The 17,964-nt window shown below is 48.0% G+C and overlaps 7 protein-coding genes across 7 annotated transcripts; 5 read left to right on the top strand and 2 right to left on the bottom strand.

The window, feature by feature from the left end:
- The first annotated feature begins 67 nt into the window (after positions 1-67).
- On the top strand, positions 68-1,835 carry EDB93DRAFT_639967 (uncharacterized protein). The gene is made up of 3 exons (XM_041456947.1): positions 68-618; positions 703-787; positions 841-1,835. Exons 1-3 carry the CDS (start codon positions 350-352, stop codon positions 1,615-1,617), a joined length of 1,131 nt encoding a protein of 376 aa, XP_041305421.1. The 5' UTR covers positions 68-349; the 3' UTR covers positions 1,618-1,835.
- Positions 1,836-2,679: 844 nt separating this feature from the next.
- Positions 2,680-4,335, top strand: EDB93DRAFT_1252621 (uncharacterized protein; the record flags this gene model as incomplete). Its single annotated transcript, XM_041453309.1, has 3 exons — positions 2,680-2,781; positions 2,852-3,508; positions 3,562-4,335. The coding sequence occupies 3 exons, from the start codon at positions 2,680-2,682 to the stop codon at positions 4,333-4,335; spliced, it is 1,533 nt and encodes a 510-aa protein (XP_041305420.1).
- Positions 4,336-5,305: 970 nt separating this feature from the next.
- EDB93DRAFT_1252620 (uncharacterized protein) lies at positions 5,306-7,037 on the bottom strand (the record flags this gene model as incomplete). The annotated part of the gene is made up of 9 exons (XM_041453308.1): positions 5,306-5,506; positions 6,402-6,433; positions 6,490-6,503; positions 6,562-6,590; positions 6,647-6,685; positions 6,739-6,753; positions 6,802-6,821; positions 6,875-6,907; positions 6,965-7,037. The coding sequence occupies 9 exons, from the start codon at positions 7,035-7,037 to the stop codon at positions 5,306-5,308; spliced, it is 456 nt and encodes a 151-aa protein (XP_041305419.1).
- A 2,054-nt stretch (positions 7,038-9,091) lies between these two features.
- On the top strand, positions 9,092-11,218 carry EDB93DRAFT_1089604 (uncharacterized protein; the record flags this gene model as incomplete). Its single annotated transcript, XM_041446222.1, has 1 exon — positions 9,092-11,218. The coding sequence occupies one exon, from the start codon at positions 9,092-9,094 to the stop codon at positions 11,216-11,218; it is 2,127 nt and encodes a 708-aa protein (XP_041305418.1).
- Positions 11,219-11,803: 585 nt separating this feature from the next.
- Positions 11,804-14,115, top strand: EDB93DRAFT_639803 (uncharacterized protein). Its single transcript, XM_041456946.1, has 9 exons — positions 11,804-11,932; positions 11,998-12,066; positions 12,124-12,207; positions 12,265-12,489; positions 12,537-12,587; positions 12,644-12,845; positions 12,904-13,038; positions 13,089-13,773; positions 13,844-14,115. The coding sequence occupies exons 1-9, from the start codon at positions 11,858-11,860 to the stop codon at positions 13,956-13,958; spliced, it is 1,641 nt and encodes a 546-aa protein (XP_041305417.1). The 5' UTR covers positions 11,804-11,857; the 3' UTR covers positions 13,959-14,115.
- Positions 14,116-15,808: 1,693 nt separating this feature from the next.
- On the top strand, positions 15,809-16,613 carry EDB93DRAFT_1209475 (uncharacterized protein). The gene is made up of 3 exons (XM_041451023.1): positions 15,809-16,083; positions 16,139-16,527; positions 16,586-16,613. The coding sequence occupies exons 1-2, from the start codon at positions 15,860-15,862 to the stop codon at positions 16,143-16,145; spliced, it is 231 nt and encodes a 76-aa protein (XP_041305416.1). The 5' UTR covers positions 15,809-15,859; the 3' UTR covers positions 16,146-16,527; positions 16,586-16,613.
- Positions 16,614-16,938: 325 nt separating this feature from the next.
- On the bottom strand, positions 16,939-17,534 carry EDB93DRAFT_1160225 (uncharacterized protein). Its single transcript, XM_041450020.1, has 4 exons — positions 17,458-17,534; positions 17,344-17,409; positions 17,039-17,287; positions 16,939-16,988 (listed from the first exon to the last, which is right to left on the bottom strand). Exons 1-3 carry the CDS (start codon positions 17,522-17,524, stop codon positions 17,085-17,087), a joined length of 336 nt encoding a protein of 111 aa, XP_041305415.1. The 5' UTR covers positions 17,525-17,534; the 3' UTR covers positions 16,939-16,988; positions 17,039-17,084.
- Positions 17,535-17,964: the final 430 nt, after the last annotated feature.

The following is a 17,964-nucleotide window of genomic DNA, read 5'->3' as shown; positions in this document are numbered from 1 at the left end:
CAGCTCTACATTCTGCGTTTCCTTCCATACCGAGACATTCTTCGTTGCGCATCTGTGAGCCGCAATCCAGTTGCTATATAATTACCATCCAAGATGGTATTCTAATCTGACAATTCTCGTGCAGGTATGTAGGGCTCTTCGCCAGACGTATGTATCCTCCTCCTCGCTTCAGTACATCGTTGAACTGGGCGGCCAACATTTGCTTCCCATATCCAACGCGGACGACCACACACCTATTTCCGAGCGCCTACAGTGCTTGAAGGACAAAGCTCACGCTTGGTTCAGAGTTGACATCCACTCTGCCAAGACAATTTCTATCCCATACCAGACACTCTACTGGGAGAGTTTCATGGCCGATAGACATCTTTACTTATACCAAAATGACTGGGCTACGATCATTCCAATACTCCCCAAGCCCTCACAACGATCAATCGAGCGTAACTGGCATCCAGGAATGATGTCTAAAGTTCCCGACTCAATTAACCTCTGCACATTCATGGACCCAGCACAAAACCTGTTTGCTGTCGCCTATGTTGATCAGATTCACGAGACATTTTTCATTGACCTTACAACCCTGGATAATGGTAGTTTTCACCCCCAAGCTGCTGGACCAACGTTGTTTCTATCGGAGTTTCTATCGGAATTTCCCGGATACGAGGACGGCAGGGATTCGGAAAATGTGAAGCTCAAGACTGTGGGGAGGTATATCGCTTTGCAGCGTGCTTCGTCGGAACATAGGAGGTGGCAGCTGCAAATTTGGGACTGGCAGCACTCAACAACATCAGATGTGAGTTTTGCTCAGGGACCGTTCAAATACTTCACAGCTGACTTTCAATTTAGAGTGTCCTCCGAATCAGCGACAAATATTCCCGTAATATCGAATTTTGTTTCCTCGGAAACGATAGACTTCTCGTTGTTGCTCACAATTTGGAACTCTATTCAATTGAGGATATGTCCCATACACCGCAATTGCTGGCGTCTTTTGTGCTGCCCGTCCGACTGAGGGGCAGAACAACATGTCTCCTTCCAGTGGATGGCGTGGCGTGTAGCTCACAGATGCAAGCCCAACAAACAACATACACCTCAGATCCTAAACACCGACTACTCTGCATTAACATGGCCTTGTTCGCGGATTTTTTTATCGTCTACATCATTTCTACCAGGATTTTCTTCGATCTTCCTGAAATAGCAGTAGCGATGCCAATTCCGTGGAAATGCTGGGGACCTTCAAATACTCGCATTATCTGGCACTTAATGTCATACGACGAATGCAAAGTTCACCTTAGCGGGAATCGAGTTTTGCTGCTATTCCAAGACCACGAACCAATCCCAATCTCGGAACGCAAATGTAAATTATGTATCATGGACTTCAGCCCGCTAGCTGTAACGAACAGGCGGGGTCTAGGAAAAGTGGTGATAAAGCCATCTACCTTGGACGCCACTTATATAAGGTGCTCACGCGACGATTGTGAGGATCTCTTGACGACTTTCCTGCCCTACGTCGAGGTCGTATTGGACAGAAAGTTCGGTATGCACGAGTTGAAGAACATATGGATAGATCAGGATAGGATTTATCTCCTCTCGAAGAAGCTAAATATTGAGATCATTGACGTTTAGAACAGTCTACGATCTTGTACTGGACTTCTAATACATATGTGCGATTTGATGTCGGACTTCCCTAAGATCATGTCTTTGCATTTCCAGTCACTCAGCTCATTTACACGAAATGCTTATCAGATGCTCTCACAGGTGTGTTAGACACGGTCTATGTTCAAGCCTGTCGACAATCTATCTTTATAACGGTACAGCTATTAATCAGTCGTCCCCGCTCTAAACATTCATGCCTCGAGCGCGGTCAACGGACACACCTAACTCGTGTCGAGTAAATTCTGTCCTAGTCGATCCATGTTTTCATGTCGTCAACGCTGAACTTTCTATATATGATATCAAATATGACCTCAACATGAGGTAGGGACATTGAAATTGTCGAGCTCTCCAGTTGTCACTGTACGTCTGGCCAGGGGCCTTGCATACCTGCAAGAAGATTGTCTGTATGAACGCCTATTACAATAGCAATAACAAAATCATAACTCACGGACGTGTTGAGCATACGGGGGCCGCCAGGAACAATTACCGTCACACAGAGACAAGAAAGACCTGTGGGTGGACAGCTAGTAGTATCAGTAGAGATATTCAGGATATTGGTTTAAACATCGTCATCATGTATAGCAAAACACTTGACTAGATACTGCGATGAAACATTGGCCAGACCAACTTGAATGTCTCCTGGAAATCTACTTCAGAATAAGTATAGCTAGGCTCGGCTGACGCACCTTTTTAGTCGTTACAAGTCGGCTCGGTGACTCCTCAGTGTCCTCACAATCACAGTTTGCAACCACGAAAAAATGAGCAAGAAACAGTAAATATTAGGTGGTAAAACTACTAAGAGACAGATGTATACGTATAGAACGGCGAAATAAAATAATGACACTGAAAGGTATTTCAACCAATTGCATGAGTGCGTTACTGAAGTCGTAAGCGTTCGTAAGTGTCCGTAATAACATGCTTATATCAAGCCTTCATTTTTAGTGGCTTCGCAGAGCCTTTCATCCTAGTACGACACCTTCGACTTACAACGACTCGGAGTCACGAAGGTGTACGACCACAAATTTTGGCGAAATGAAGTCTAACGATGGGCCCGTGTTTCTCTCTATCGCTGAGGAACTCCGGTTCTACATTCTACGTTTCCTTCCATACCGAGACATTCTTCGTTGCGCATCTGTGAGCCGCAATCCAGTTGCTATATAATTACCATCCAAGATGGTATTCTAATGTGACAATTCTTGTGCAGGTATGTAAGGCTCTTCGCCAGACGTATGTATCCTCCTCCTCGCTTCAGTACATCGTTGAACTGGGCGGCCAACATTTGCTTCCCATATCCAACGCGGACGACCACACACCTATTTCCGAGCGCCTACAGTGCTTGAAGGACAAAGCTCACGCTTGGTTCAGAGTTGACATCCGCTCTGCCAAGACAATTTCTATACCACATCAGGCACTCTACTGGGAGAGTTTCATGGCCGATAGACATCTTTTCTTGTGGGACAAACTTGAAGTTGACACGGCCACCATCATTCCAATACTGACAAAGCCTTCACAACGATCAGTCGAGCGTGACTGGCATCCAGGAACGATGTGTAAAGTTCCCAACTCAACCAACATCTGTACATTCATGGACCCAGCACAAAACCTGTTTGCTGTCGCCTATGTTGATCAGATTCACGAGACATTCTTCATCAACCTTACAACCCTGGATAATGGTAGTTTTCACCCCCAAGCTGCTGGACCAACGTTGTTTCTATCAGAGTTTTTCGAATACGAGGACAGTGATTCGGGAGCTGTGAGGCTCAAGGTTATGGGGAGGTATATCGCTTTGCAGCGTGCTTCGTCGGAATTTGGGACGTGGCAGCTGCAGATTTGGGACTGGCAACACTCAATAACATCAGATGTGAGTTTTGCTCAGGGACCGTTCAAATATTTCACAGCTGACTTTTGATTTAGAATGTCCTCCGAATCAGCGACGGATATCCGCATAGTATTGAATTTTGTTTCCTCGGAAACGATAGACTCCTCGTTGTCGCTGACAATTTGAAACTCTATTCAATTGAGGATATGTCCCACACACCGCAATTGCTGGCGTCTTTTGTGCTGCCCATCCGACTGTTGGGCAGCACAGCATGTATCCTTCCGGTGGATGGTATGGAGTGTAGCTCACAACTGCAGATGCAAGCCCAACAAACAGTGCACACCTCAGATCCTAAACACCGGCTACTCTGCATTACCATGACCAAGTTTTCGCGTGCTTTTATCATCTATATCATTTCTACCAGGATTTTCTTCGATCTTCCTGAAATGGCAGGAGCGATGCCAATCCCGTGGCAATGCTGGGGTCCTTCAAATACTCGTGTTGACTGGCACCCGATAGCAAACGGAGAATGCAAAGTTCACCTTAGCAGGAATCGAGTTTTACTGTTAGTCCCAGACTACGAGGAAATCAGGGACAGCAAATGCAAATTATGTATCATGGACTTCAGCCCGCTAGCTGTAACGAACAGGCGGGGTCTAGGAAAAGTGGTGATAGAGCCGTCTCCCGTAAACGTCAATAATATAATGTGCGTACACAACGGCATTCAGAAGCGCTTGTCGACTTTCCTGCCTTACGTCGAGGTCGTATTGGACAGAAAGTTCGGTATGCACGAATTGAAGAACATATGGATGGATGAGGATGGGATTTATTTGCTCTCGGAGAAGCTAATCGAGGTCATTGACGTTTAGGATAGATCTTGTCTAGACTCTAGCTCTAATACCTATGTAGACTTCCCTGAGATCATCATGCCTTGCATTTCCAACATGGAACGTTAGATGCTAACAGGTGAGTCCAACGCAGTACTTGTTTAAACTCGAAGCCTGTCGACGATCTATCTTTATAACGGTACCGGCTAGTGATCAGTTGTCCTCGCTCTAAACATTGATGAGCTGGAGCGCGATCAACGGACGGACCTCGAGCCTCATTTGTGTCAAATAAATTCTATCCCGGTCGATCCATGGTTTTCAAGTTGTCAACGCTAAACTTAAATATGATATCAAATACGACCTCAACATAAGGTAGGGATATTGAAATTGCTGAGCTCTCCGCATACTCGCCACTGGGTGAAATTCATGCTAGATGTCTCTTTCCCTGGTGGCACCACTCGTCATAGACCCCGCCTGTTCGTCGCAGCTAGCGGGGTGATAGTATATACTCTGTGATTCCGAGTCGGGTATGGCTCGTGGACTGGGAATGCCTGCAAAACTCAATTGCCGCGTACGTCTGGCCAAGGGCCTTACAAGAAGGTTGTCTGTATGAACACCTATTAGAACAGCAATAACAAAATCATGACTCACCGATGTACAGCATGGAATATCTCGGCAAGGAATAGAAAAAGTATGAATGCCCAACCAACCGCAGGGACGATTACCGTCACACAGAGACAAGAAAGACCTGTGGTTGCTACAAGTGTGGGTGGGCAGCTGGTAGTGTCGGTAGAGATACCCAGGATATCGGTTTAAACATCGTCATCATGTATAGCAAAACACTTGACTAAAAATTGCGATGAAACACTAGCCAGACCCATGTCTCCTCGAAATCTACTTCAAAATACCAAATAAAATTAATCAATACCATTCCGAAAGTAAGTAAGAATAAATAAAAGCAAATTCCCATGCTTCCTATGGAGCACCAGACACCCGTCAACTCGACCGAGCATCACACACTACCGCTGGTTGATATGCGCACGCGCTCCTGGAAAGCCATCGAGGTCATACCAGTCGCCGAGTCAGAATCGACCACGAGCTTAGCATGATACTCTCGAATACTAAGTATCAGGCGGGGTCCCAGCAAAAACATCTGCACGACTGTCAAAATCTCAAGAAACCCAGCATAAAGCAGAGTGTCCAAGGAATTTTCCTAGAGAAACGATAAACGATAATAGCATGCAGAGGTAAGCGAAAGATCGATGTACCGTTGAGAGTGTTGGAGAAAAATTGGTAATGAGCTGGAAGCAGGAAACAGCAACAAAGCTACCGCGTTCGGCCCTTCAGTGGGGAAAAGGAAACGATGGTCACAATATGAACTTGCCTCGCAAAGTAAAGCACGTGAGTTTTCATCAATACCATGAAACAATCCTCCATAATCCTTCCTGCCGAAAAGGGCCGCAGTTCATGGAAGTGTTTGACAGCAATCCGAACTGCGAGGCATAGTGCGAGGACCTCCCACACAGTGCTGAGTATCCAAGTAATAGAATCTAGATGTGAGATGTCTTCAGGATAGCTAACCGAGCACTGATAAGTGTCGGAGAGAACGGGTTTCTCTGGTATTCATCAATGAGCCCCATGCATGTTTGTTTTCATCCACAATTGAGCGTACCAGCTGAAACATGCATCGTCATCAGTACGGCGACTACTCCTTCAAAAATGTTGACAGCCAGGAAGGTGACAATGAGAAATATCAGGATCTTTCTGGACCTTTGATACATGGCATGCAGCCGAGTGATGATGATGACTTGTAGCATGTTTTAGTCGAGTCGATATCACTGAAGTCTTACAAGTGTCAAACTCACCACCCAACATTGGAAATACCAAAACACTCGTCCAAATCTGTATAACGTACATAGTAAAGCCTGAGGAATCTAGTCAGTGACCAAGGTCGGGTAGCACGCACTCCGAACAGACTCACATCTGTAGCAGTATAACGCGACAAGCATTAGTGAACCAAGAAGTCAGTAAGGAATCACACCGACTTCTACAAGAAACCACGGTTAATTGGAGGGAAATAGTACTAGGCATCTGTACAGAAGACTCACTGTATCAGTCAGTGAGATATTCCCAACGTCGCCTGTATGCCGTTGGTCAGACGAAGCGAAGACAGTGAATGTGCTAAGGGGGACGCACTCAGCACAGACAGGCTGATTGTGAGAGATAAACAATTAGTATGGCATCGATCGTTTAGCCCTCCAAACATACATAGCGAGTAAGATACCAAGGTAGCGCACCTAAGATACTTTCACGTCAGCACAACATGGCAACCGCGACAAACAAGCCGACATACACTGAGATACAGAGCTGTAATTAGGGACCAGCGTTGCCTCTAGAATTAAGTATACTTTCATGTATGTTCCTCTGACACGAGACTCTACTCACCCAGATCAGTTCGACCTATAAACCCATTCTTAGCGAGATGCTCCGGTCAAATCATTGACATACCTCTCGTCCGAATGTAAGTACTAAAAATACTCGTAAGATATCAGCATTCTTTTAATATCATTATCATATTCACCCCAATCATATGATACTCCCACAAAGGCGGCAACTGCAAGACCGTAGTCAAAATCAGATCAGCATCGATATCCGACTACGCTCCACAAACCTGCAAAATAGCTGGAAACACCATGTATATTGATGGTCGGCCACAAAGTGGGATCATTCGAGACTATGGTCATATTGGCAGAGAATGGGTGTGGGGGAGCGGCGAACTTGGCGGACGTATGGCATCGGTGCTAATACCATCATGATCGTCCAGTGCTCGGCAAGTATTTGGGCCACCGAAGCGAGATTGATGATCGTTCCTACTTTGATTAGCCGAAGTGAGTATTTTTACACGAAGAAAGATAGGCGCTCAGCGGCTCAACATAGAATCTTGTGGTGCCATCGTGAAGCGGCGAAATACATGAGCATGCGCACTGCAAGAGATTAAAGAACTTCAACATGCATGCGTACAGCTTGAACTTCTTGCTGCCTTGATATCGGACTTTTGTCTCACAGATGCCAAAATTGGGTAAGTGCAGAATCTTCAATTCGCAACGTGGTACAGCAGTACACGCATCACTTCTTACAGCCAGAAACGTACTAGCTGAACTGCGATGATAACAGGCATCAGTTTACACAGCCAGGAGCATTCTAGTTGAAAATCCATGATTGGTATCTAGTGAAGTTACGATGGCATCCCTGAATTGAGACGGCACTGAGAGATGATATGGAGAAAGAAGACTCGGACGCGCTGATATGATTGCATGAAGGCTGGTTCTTCAAACTATACTGGCTGATGCCGTAAAGCCTGATCGTCAAGCTTCAGCAAATGACTATACCCCAGGGCTCTTATGACTCACCGCGGCCACACCACGTACAGCTTTGTCTAAAAACGACCTAGGTGTGATGTGACTTAGAAAAAAGAAGCTTTCCATCGCAATGACCTCTCTATGGGCATCAGCATTCACAGGCCCGAACATGACAGCACCCCCGAGGTCGTTCAATGAGAGGGGCTTGCGACTCGGATGGAATGTAGAACAAGGAAGATTCAAATGGAACAGACAAATGACTCACCTGTACAACCCCTTCAAGCACAACTTTCAATGCCCCTGCTCCGCCGTGTCTTAAGCCTGTAGACGTAGCCCCTCACCTCGGTCATCAGCTATCTGTATCATAGGCATGGTAAGTATAGAACTGATACAAGGCGCACCACACATCAATTTGTCACAGCCTGATTGAAGATCCGTTGTTGATACGCAGAGAATATAACAGAATCCCTGACTGACACGTTACTAGGTCTGAAACGTCGAGTGCTTGACGTATTGTCCGTGATGTATAAGCCGGGCTGGTCACGAGCCTATGAGTGCTCAACATGAGTACAACTGAGTCCAGGGTTGCTCTACCTATTGTGAGTCATTCTGTTATGCCAGTGGAGCCTCCCAGGAGGGTGAGAATGAAAGTTTTGGGATCTGAGTGGAGTTACTAGTCACCGCCGCTATCACTGGCACAGAATCGCGAGGCGGCTGGTCTTCTGGAACACTATAAGTGCGCGAAGCTGAGATTGATCGAATTATGTACTAATTTGTCCTCCAAGGAGCTTGAGGACTGAGTCAAAGGATCTATGCCGCATCAGCTGTGGAGACAATTAAATTGAAGCTTATAGGGACTGTTGAATAGTTACATAATTCAAAGATGCGCCCATTTCCATGCTGCGTAAGCACCTCACCAACGCCATTAGCTTCGAGTGACTAACCCAGGACCCTAGTCATCATGCATCAAAGTTCAACATCAGCCTGAGGTAACATAGATTCTGGGCTGCGCTGAGATTCTAGTCCAAGAACTTTCAAGACCCTTGGTGCTTCGTACTAATAATCCATCGAGTGCCTCTGTTGAATACAAAGTTCAGTGGTCCCATTTTTCTTCCCACAGATCAGGGACAGGTTCACAGCCTCCATCGATATCGCTAGGGTAATCCTATCAATGATGCATCATTCATGTCAAAATTGTTTCCGTGCCTTGGCAAAGAAGAATGGATCAGCTAAGCATCGACTGTCTTCGGAACTTTCTGACATTGAAGCGTACTGATGGCGCACGCATAATCGTAATATAAAGGCACCAGTACTCGGTTCTCGCTGTAGGAATCAATAATCCCCCCGTTCGTGTCCCTCTCCTCACCGTAAGTACAAACAGCTCGAAAGTCCTCCGTTTTTCTCATCCTTACATAAATCTGAGAACAGGATCGGCCAGGATGCGACTCTGGCCCAAGCTCCCAGTCACTACGCAAGACGTAACTATAACTTGTTACGATGACTTGGGTAATCCAAAAACGCACGGTCTAGAGCAGAGATATGTCAGCCCTACTACTGGGATCTGTCGAAAACTCGTCGTGCAAGCTATCGCTCCCTCTGGAAAATTCGAAGTCCCCATCAGCAACCACACCAATCAGGCAAGCAAAATCGCCATATGGCTGCTAGCTAATTCCCCCGTACGAGGGTGGATCATTCTTAAATGGATAACCGTGTGGTTGTGGTTTACCTTGAAGCTCTTCTGGTCAGTCGTATGGCTGCTCGCGCAGCTTTTCTCCCCCATCGACTTGGCAGATGACACTGGGGAAGATACCGACTTGTTTAACACCGGATACTACAAATCGTACGCTCGCGGCTTCCAGGGTCAGCTATGGGCAGCCCGTTCGCCTATGGAGCATTCTTCCCGCATTATCGAGGAGGGTGAGATGGATGTTCCTACGCATACCCTTTATCCTCGACTCCTTATCATCCGCGACCCGTTCCGAAATGTGTGGACCCCATGTACAGATCGTGATATCATCATCCGTACAAAATTCATCGCCATCTCTTTCCGCGCCCTTGATGCCTACACTCGAGGCGCAGATGACGAGGCGATTCAAAAAGCTCAGTTCATTGAGGAGGTTCGTGCAGCTGTGATCGAACAAAAATACAACGCGTATTGGCTCGACTTGGAGTGTATAGGAGAGACGCCGTCAGAGAAGAATCTGGATTTGTACTGCATGGCGGACGTCTACCGTGGAGCAGATTTGACTTTGATCATGCTCGGAAAATCTGCAGCTGGGGAGGACGAGTGCTGGAGAGGCTGGGGCCAACGGGTGTGGACTATGCCCGAGGCCCTCCTGAGCTCTCGCCTTTGCTACAAGTTCCGAGATCGGGAAGCGACTACGCCCTTGTCGTTGTTTGAGTTGGCTAACCTAGCCTATACAAACTACGATATCGAACAAGCTATCATCAACGCATACAGCGGCAAGGATCCGCTTGAGAGGTTGGAGCGCTTAACGCTGTTGAAATCAGCTATATGGCGTCGCGGCACAGCAGCTCTAGCATCAGGTATTGCTCCTCCCCCACCAAAGCTGGATATGATAGGCGACTCCGAGAAGCCTGTCGTCAGCGGGGCGTACAAAGCTGAGCGTGTGTATGCGCTGATGGGCTTTTTTGAACACCGGATCCAGCCAAACCGTTCAGAGGACGATTTGCGCGCTCTTGTGAGGCTGTCAATGGCTAACGACAATGACCGTATCGCTGAGCGCATGGTATCCATGCTCCCTTCGACCATCACCCAGACAGCGTGTTGGTACTCTGACGATGATATATACCGCGCCAACCTTTGGGATATCGTACCGGAGATCCAGGTGGCTGGTGTCACGGAGAATGGAGCGCTTGTGGTTGACGGGTGTCGGGCGGCATCCATCAGATGGAAAGATTTCCCCGAGGTTGCGTTTGTGACCACAGATTCATTGAGGAGGACCATCATCGGTTTCGTTCCCTATCTCTCATGGCCGACTCTTATCATCGGGCTAGGCATTTTCATGATGAACAGAGTGGGAGGCATCACGCTCATCGTAATCGGAATCGTGCTTCTTATCATTTCCCCCCGACTTTTCGTTTTCAGTCAATCCGGGCGTATCGTCAGCGCACAACCATGGTTCATCGGAGTAAAAGGCGTCATCAGCATCAAAGAGGTAGAGAGCCACTTGTACGGCGGTGCCAGAGGACACTTCCCAAGAATGTATTTCACGCCGAGCGGATCGCAGTTCTCGATTCCAGAACGAGGCTTGGACCGGGGAGGTTCGTTCAGACAGTACGACTATGCAAAACTAGCAGATAGTGGACCTGATGCGGGACATATCTATACGCTCATCGACACGTGCTCGTCGACGATGTACTATTTCCGTGCGGAGCGACCGCCGACTGTGTGTATATTTGCCGGGCGGGAAGGAGGGCTTGGGAGGTTTGTGCTGTGTTCGGAGAGGTGTGGTATCAATGAGCTACATAAGGAGACCGTGTTGAGGATGCCGACGGAGATCAGTCAGAAGATGGAGCTGTGTGGATGGGTCGCGCTTGGATGAGATCGTTCTGCTGGGAACCTTGCACTTTCCTTTATTAATTTATGTACTTTTACTGACGCTGTTTAGTGTTATAGCCACATATTACCGAGGATGCACTGTAGAGTGTTATCGCTTGAGGTTATTCTTGTTAGGACCAACCTTCGTTATAAAGCTTAAGTTCCTGTCTCTTGCCGAAGAACTTCGGGCCCGTATTCCAGGCTGCCTTTCTTGCATTCGTTGCAAATCCGTGGGTCATTACTAAATATATCTTGACCCGAGCTGTGCACGGAGGTTGTTCATGCATGCTCGCTCTCCCTTGAACAATGCTCTCCCGGGTCAATATCAAATTTGATTTTAACCATAGACAAGCTGAGACTTGCAATCGGGGTATGGCTATCACTGACAGTAGTGGACTGTGTACTTTGTCATAATCCTCCAAGTACTGTCCCCGACCTGCACCGTGCACACACATAAGCTTGATCTACAGCCTATCAATTTTGACGCGCGCACCGCGCAGAGATTTCTAAAAGGTGTGGTCAAAACTCGAATGCTTAGCGCTCGCAACACTGCCTCGAGGCTTCCCTGAGGCATGTAATGATGTCCTTGTATAGATGACCAACCCAAGACCTTTATTCTACTTCGCTTCAACTGCCATTCACAATGAGCGTACGAAACCACTCATCAAGGACTCAGCCAACCAACACATCTAGCGAAGCAGCAGCTCGTGGAAACTCGGTACGTGGCTCATGAAGATCACTTAGTTCACTCCAAATACTGACATCAACGCATCTTTCGTCTAGCATCGACCTCGTAGCAAAATCGGTCGGTTTCTGAAGAAGCTTAAGGAGGATGCGAAAAAGTCAAGGACGGTGAGTCCACGAACATGCATAATGAGCGTACCGAAACACGACTAACATTACCACAAGCGCTTGAAGGATTCCCGCAGCACTGGCCCTCCTCCCGAAAATGTCGTTCATGACGAACGTGCTTCGTCAAACCCAAATATCGAGGTGGGTTCTCATGCTTTCCCTTCAGTCTCTGTTCTCTAAATTCTGGCGGTCGCGCAGGTTCAGGCTGGTCCGTCTACTGTAAAACCAGAGCCTGATATCCAATCGGCGCTTAGGGATGCACAGGATGCTACAAAGCACATGCATTCACTTCCGGGACCTGCGATAACTGTGGCGTCTGCTGGTCAGAATGCACAAGCGGATCTCGATACTGCAGGCAAGTTTGAGGACACGTATCTCAAACCCCTCAAGATATTCGATACTGTTATCGGAGAGATTGCGAATGTATGGGTCTTCTTCTCGATCAGAACCGAACTAATCCCGTTCCACAGGTCCATCCATATGCAAAGATGGCATTGGGAGTGTTGTCTTGTGCAGCCAAAGTATGTCTTATCCTTATCTCTTCCTATCTTGCATCGATCAGTAATCATTTGTGCAGATTGTTCTAGCTCAAGTAGATCGCGACAAAGCAGTACTCAAGCTTGTCAATAAGCTGTGCCAAGTTTACAGTTTTATAACACAAGACAAAGATCGGATGCTTGGCCAAATCCCGTCGATGCGCATTATCCTTGGACAGATTTCTCAGCAGACCCTCGAATGCGCTCAATTCATTCAAAACTATTCGGAGACCAAGAACTTTTGTGAGTCTAAACAAGCTGTTGTGCTTTGCACCATCTCAAGTTTCTGCCGTGATAACAGGGAAGAGACTCACACAGAACGTCGCCTCAGAAACGAAAGATACCATCGAACAGTACAGTAACGTGTTGGATACGCTCATGCAAAACTTTCGGAACCAAGTCGCTCACGACGTAGCCTTATACGTCCACCGTACGGGTAGGCTTTCGGACGTGCTTGCGATTTGATATATATTCACACTTTTCCAGGAGAAATACAGGATCTCAGTGGCATGACTTACGCAGCTGGCGCAGGCCTAGATACCAGGAAACAATGCCTCGAAGGAACGCGCATGGAAATCCTTTCCCAGATCACGGATTGGGTCAACCGCACTGGTAACGACGTTCAACCCGTGCTGTGGCTATCTGGCCCTGCAGGCAAGGGGAAATCGGCCATCGCCCACACCATTGCCAAGTGGTTCAAGGACGTGGGAGGGCTTGGTTTGTGCTACTGCTTTGACCGCGAGCAGGAAGCAGCTCGTCGCCATGAAAAGATCTTTTCCACGATCGCGCGCGACCTGGCTGACCGTGACCCGGAGATGAGACGGGCGTTAGCAGATGCAGTTCAGAACGCGAATGATCTTAAGAATACGGCGGATATCACCCAGCAGTGGCAGAAGCTTCTCATCGAGCCACTAGGAAAGTCATCTGGGTCTACTGATAAACCCATCGTGATTGTGATCGATGCACTGGACGAAAGCGGCGGAGCAGAGACGCGGAGAGACCTCCTCCGTATTCTAGCTGGCAAACATCGAAACCCCGACGTTCCCAAAATAACAGACCTCCCGAACAACTTCCGCTTCATCATCACTTCTCGGCCGCTCGGTGACATCCATAATGAGTTTCACGATGTTCGGCATATTCGACAGATGTCGATGGACGATATTCCACCAGAGTTCGCAGAGCGCGACATCCGTGCTTACGTATCCAAGGAGTTAGAAGGGCTGAATTTCCAGGATGATGAGTTCGCAATCCTCGCTGAGAAAGCTGATGGACTTTTCGAGTGGGCGCGTCTCGCCTGCGGATATATCCAAGAGCCTCATTTTGGGATATCTCCAATTGATTGCTATAAGGCTGTAGTGTCACACAATCCTGTCGAGAGAAGCATGCTGTTGTACAGCATGTATGATCTCATTTTAACAAATATTTTGCCCAAGAATACATCCACACATGTCCAGCATTCGCAGAATCTACGTTCGACGGCGCTAGCCAGATTCCACTCAGTGATGGGGCAAATACTGGCCACAGCCGAACCCCTTCCTATAGCTTCCCTGAACGCCATGAGGCACCATTTCCCAACACGAGAGAACAATTTCGACGTGGAGCTTGTGGTCAAAAGCATGGGCTCTCTTCTCAGCGGCACCACCAATCCAGGTTCCCCAATCCGACCCCTTCATGCATCCTTCCGCGATTTCTTGACGGACAAACAGTCCAGCGGAGAGTTTTTCATTGACCTGTCAATGGTGCAACGCGACCTGGCATTCGCGTCGCTTAGAACTATGGAACACAACCTGCGCTTCAATATTTGCGATTTAAAGTCGTCGTATCTGCCTAACAGTGAAGATCCCGGACTGCAAGAACGAGTCAAAAAATGCATCCCCCCACATTTATCATATTCCTCTAGATTTTGGACGTCGCACGTACGAACTACAGCGTTCGACAAGGAGCTCGCGAAAGAGGTGAAATCGTTCTTCGACCACGAGCGGCTGTTTTTCTGGCTCGAGGTGCTCGCCCTGATCAATGCTCTTAGCGGTGCAGTTCGTGCCCTTGCGCTCATCCCCCAGTGGCTAAAGGTGAGCACACTGCTACAGGGCCAGACAAAAACTCACGCGCAAGCCCAGGGTCATTCCGAATTCAAAGATGTCTCGTCGACTGCAATGGATGTACAGAGGTTCATTCAAGTGTTTGGCGGCATCATTTTACACAGCACACCACATCTCTATGTATCAGCACTTCCATTCTTGCCTGCCAACTCTCCGCTATCAAGAGAGCTTTCTACACAATTTCCGAACATTCTTCGTGTAGCATCTGGACGTATTATGAACTGGCCGGCTGTTCAGGCCGTGCTCAGGGGGCACGCTTCCCAAGTTTTATCGGTCTCGTTCTCGCCGGACGGCACTCGCATCGTCAGTGGTTCTTCGGATAACACTGTTCGGCTGTGGGATGCTGCGACGGGTCAGCCAGTCGGTGAGCCCTTGCAGGGGCACACTAATACAGTTTCCTCGGTCTCGTTCTCGCCGGACGGCACTCGCATCGTCAGTGGTTCTTCGGATAACACTGTTCGGCTGTGGGATGCTGCGACGGGTCAGCCAGTCGGTGAGCCCTTGCAGGGGCACACTTATACAGTTTCCTCGGTCTCGTTCTCGCCGGACGGCACTCGCATCGTCAGTGGTTCTTGGGATAACACTGTTCGGCTGTGGAATGCTGCGACGGGTCAGCCAGTCGGTGAGCCCTTGCAGGGGCACACTAATACAGTTTCCTCGGTCTCGTTCTCACCGGACGGCACTCGCATCGTCAGTGGTTCTCATGATAACACTGTTCGGCTGTGGGATGCTGCAACGGGTCAGCCAGTCGGTGAGCCATTGCGGGGGCACACTTCTTCCGTTTCCTCGGTCTCGTTCTCGCCGGACGGCACTCGCATCGTCAGTGGTTCTTATGATAAGACTGTTCGGCTGTGGGATGCTGCAACGGGTCAGCCAGTCGGTGAGCCATTGCGGGGGCACGCTTCTTACGTTTCCTCGGTCTCGTTCTCGCCGGACGGCACTCGCATCGTCAGTGGTTCGGATGATGAGACTGTCCGGCTGTGGGATGCTGCGACGAGGCAGCCATTGCAACAGTGTGCCGAGTCAAATCATCCATTATTTTCCGATGAACATCGCACGATAGAGTCTACCCCTACCGTTCCATTGAATACATGGAAACACCACTTTATTTGCTTCTCGCCCAGCTCCACCCATGCGCTGCGCAAAACTTCTGATTTGATGGAAGGCGCATTCCATGACGACCGCAGTTCGACCCACTTTTTCCTGGATCGTAGCAGTGGATGGATGGTAGGGCCCAATCGTCGGCTGTTATTCTGGGTACCACCCACTTCTCGAGAGTCATTTTATAGCCCTCGAACCACATTAGTGATACCAAGAGGAGGTCCTGAGCTTGATATGAGCCGCATGGCACACGGACAACACTGGCAAAAGTGCCGAGAGGGGTTAGTCTCTTCAAAGTCCTCTCCCTTCCTCGCACGTACTAAAATCTACTTGCAGACCTTGATACCGACGATGACCACAGCATTGGATCCATTTTGGAGATTGCAGATACAATTTATATGTGACCGAGTGTACACTGGATCGTACTTCGTATTTCATTCCATACCCAGCATCTCACTTGTTGCGCCTTTTGCGGAGAGCGGGAGAATTCTTCTATTTAGCTGCGGACATCTGGAGCGGCCATTCACGTAAACGATATATAGCCCAAGATTTACTGTTTCGATCGATTGAAGGAAATATATAGGAAACGCACAAATCCATATCCAGTCAATCTGCAAGACCTGAGCTTAGCTAGGGACGCATCATGTCATACCCAGGGGTGGCAAAGGAGAGGAAATAAACTCATGATCCCCAAGGTGCACAACACCGATAAAATGACCTAGAAACTTGATAAGAGTAATCAACCACTTTTCTGATCGCTCCAATCGCCAAGTCCGAACATACACATCATTCTGCAGCATTTGAGCGCTTAATACGTACATACAATAATTATAAATTGCGATCGTTAATGAAATTTATCTGGCAAACGCAACAGCAGATTCATCAGACTCAGATCCAACCTGCAGTAGCGAAGCAGAACTCCAGCTCTGCACTGTTCCAAGATCGTCCTCAAGTCTTGGGTATCTAGCCAAATTCATGGCAGCTTCATCAATTCGCTCCAAGATACCCCCATGGACTTTACCCCATCAAACAAAGCGCCAGTTTCTTCAAGAGTGCGAGCTGAAGAAGAAAAAACAGTTCACGAGAGCTCGACGAGGCGAGGAGATAAACGATCACCTCTGGTCTCGATGATATACACCATCACGAACAGGAGTTCCAAGATAAGTCATCCACAGTAAAAGAGGTACTATACGAAAAAAGGTCGATCGATCACATGAATGAGATTTGACGACGTACATATGTCCGTCCTATGGTGTTCAGTGCCACAGGATTGAGGAACGAGTTAAAAGCGATGATCGAACAGAGAGCCATATTCTGTACGTGACGTCAGGCAGCATTCGAAGACAGAGCGAAAGAGGCCGATCATAATTGCAAACCATTTGGCACAAATGATATAAGGCAAAATTTCGAGCGTATACATCACAAGCATCGACGTATACGGAAAGTCGTAGAATAGATAGTAGATAAAAATGAGAGGCGTGATAGCTGTTTGAGCTTGATCATTAGCTTGCACCCGTTTAGACGCAAGGTGTTGAACATGCCTTTCGCATCTACCACATTCCCGGACTGACTAAAAAGAGCGATCGCGACCGTCCACATAGAGAAGGCTGGACAGATGATAAGCCTTCAATTCAGCACCACAAAACAGTACTGACCTTTCAGCATGCCAATGTTTGAAATCAAGGATATTTTCCTCCTCCCTGATTTGTCCACCACCATCATGCCCACCAGCTAGTTAGATTGAGAATCTGAACGCGTAAAATGCGCATTAATTTTGAGTTCTGCTTCTGAGAGACCATGGATGAACCTGCAGACCGCGTCAATGACTGCTTTCGTTCTAGTCCGGGTGATCCCGCTGTTGAAATGTCTGTTAGATTATGGACCCATCTGAAATCATCGATGACGTACACCCTCTCCACGACCGTGTTGATATAATACGACACCAGACCATTACCGCTGAGACGAACGTCACAAACCTCCACTGTGAGAATACCGCGATCCATATAAACACGCTGTCTGTTGCTGGGAGTCGAGAAGCATCTCAGAGGATTTGCCGGAGGTAAACTCCCGTTCGAGGCCCGTTCAAAGCATGTCAGATTTGAGCCAGCTCGAAAGCTACTAGAGGGTTGCCGCGGTTCGTCCTCTATTTCAGCTGTTTGAAC

Source organism: Suillus bovinus (assembly GCF_016758785.1).
Source record: "Suillus bovinus strain UH-Sbo-P2 chromosome Unknown EDB93scaffold_48, whole genome shotgun sequence".
NCBI lineage: Eukaryota > Fungi > Basidiomycota > Agaricomycetes > Boletales > Suillaceae > Suillus > Suillus bovinus.
The sequence above is the reverse complement of the archived record's forward strand: the minus strand, read 5'-3'. Positions and strand labels throughout refer to the sequence as shown.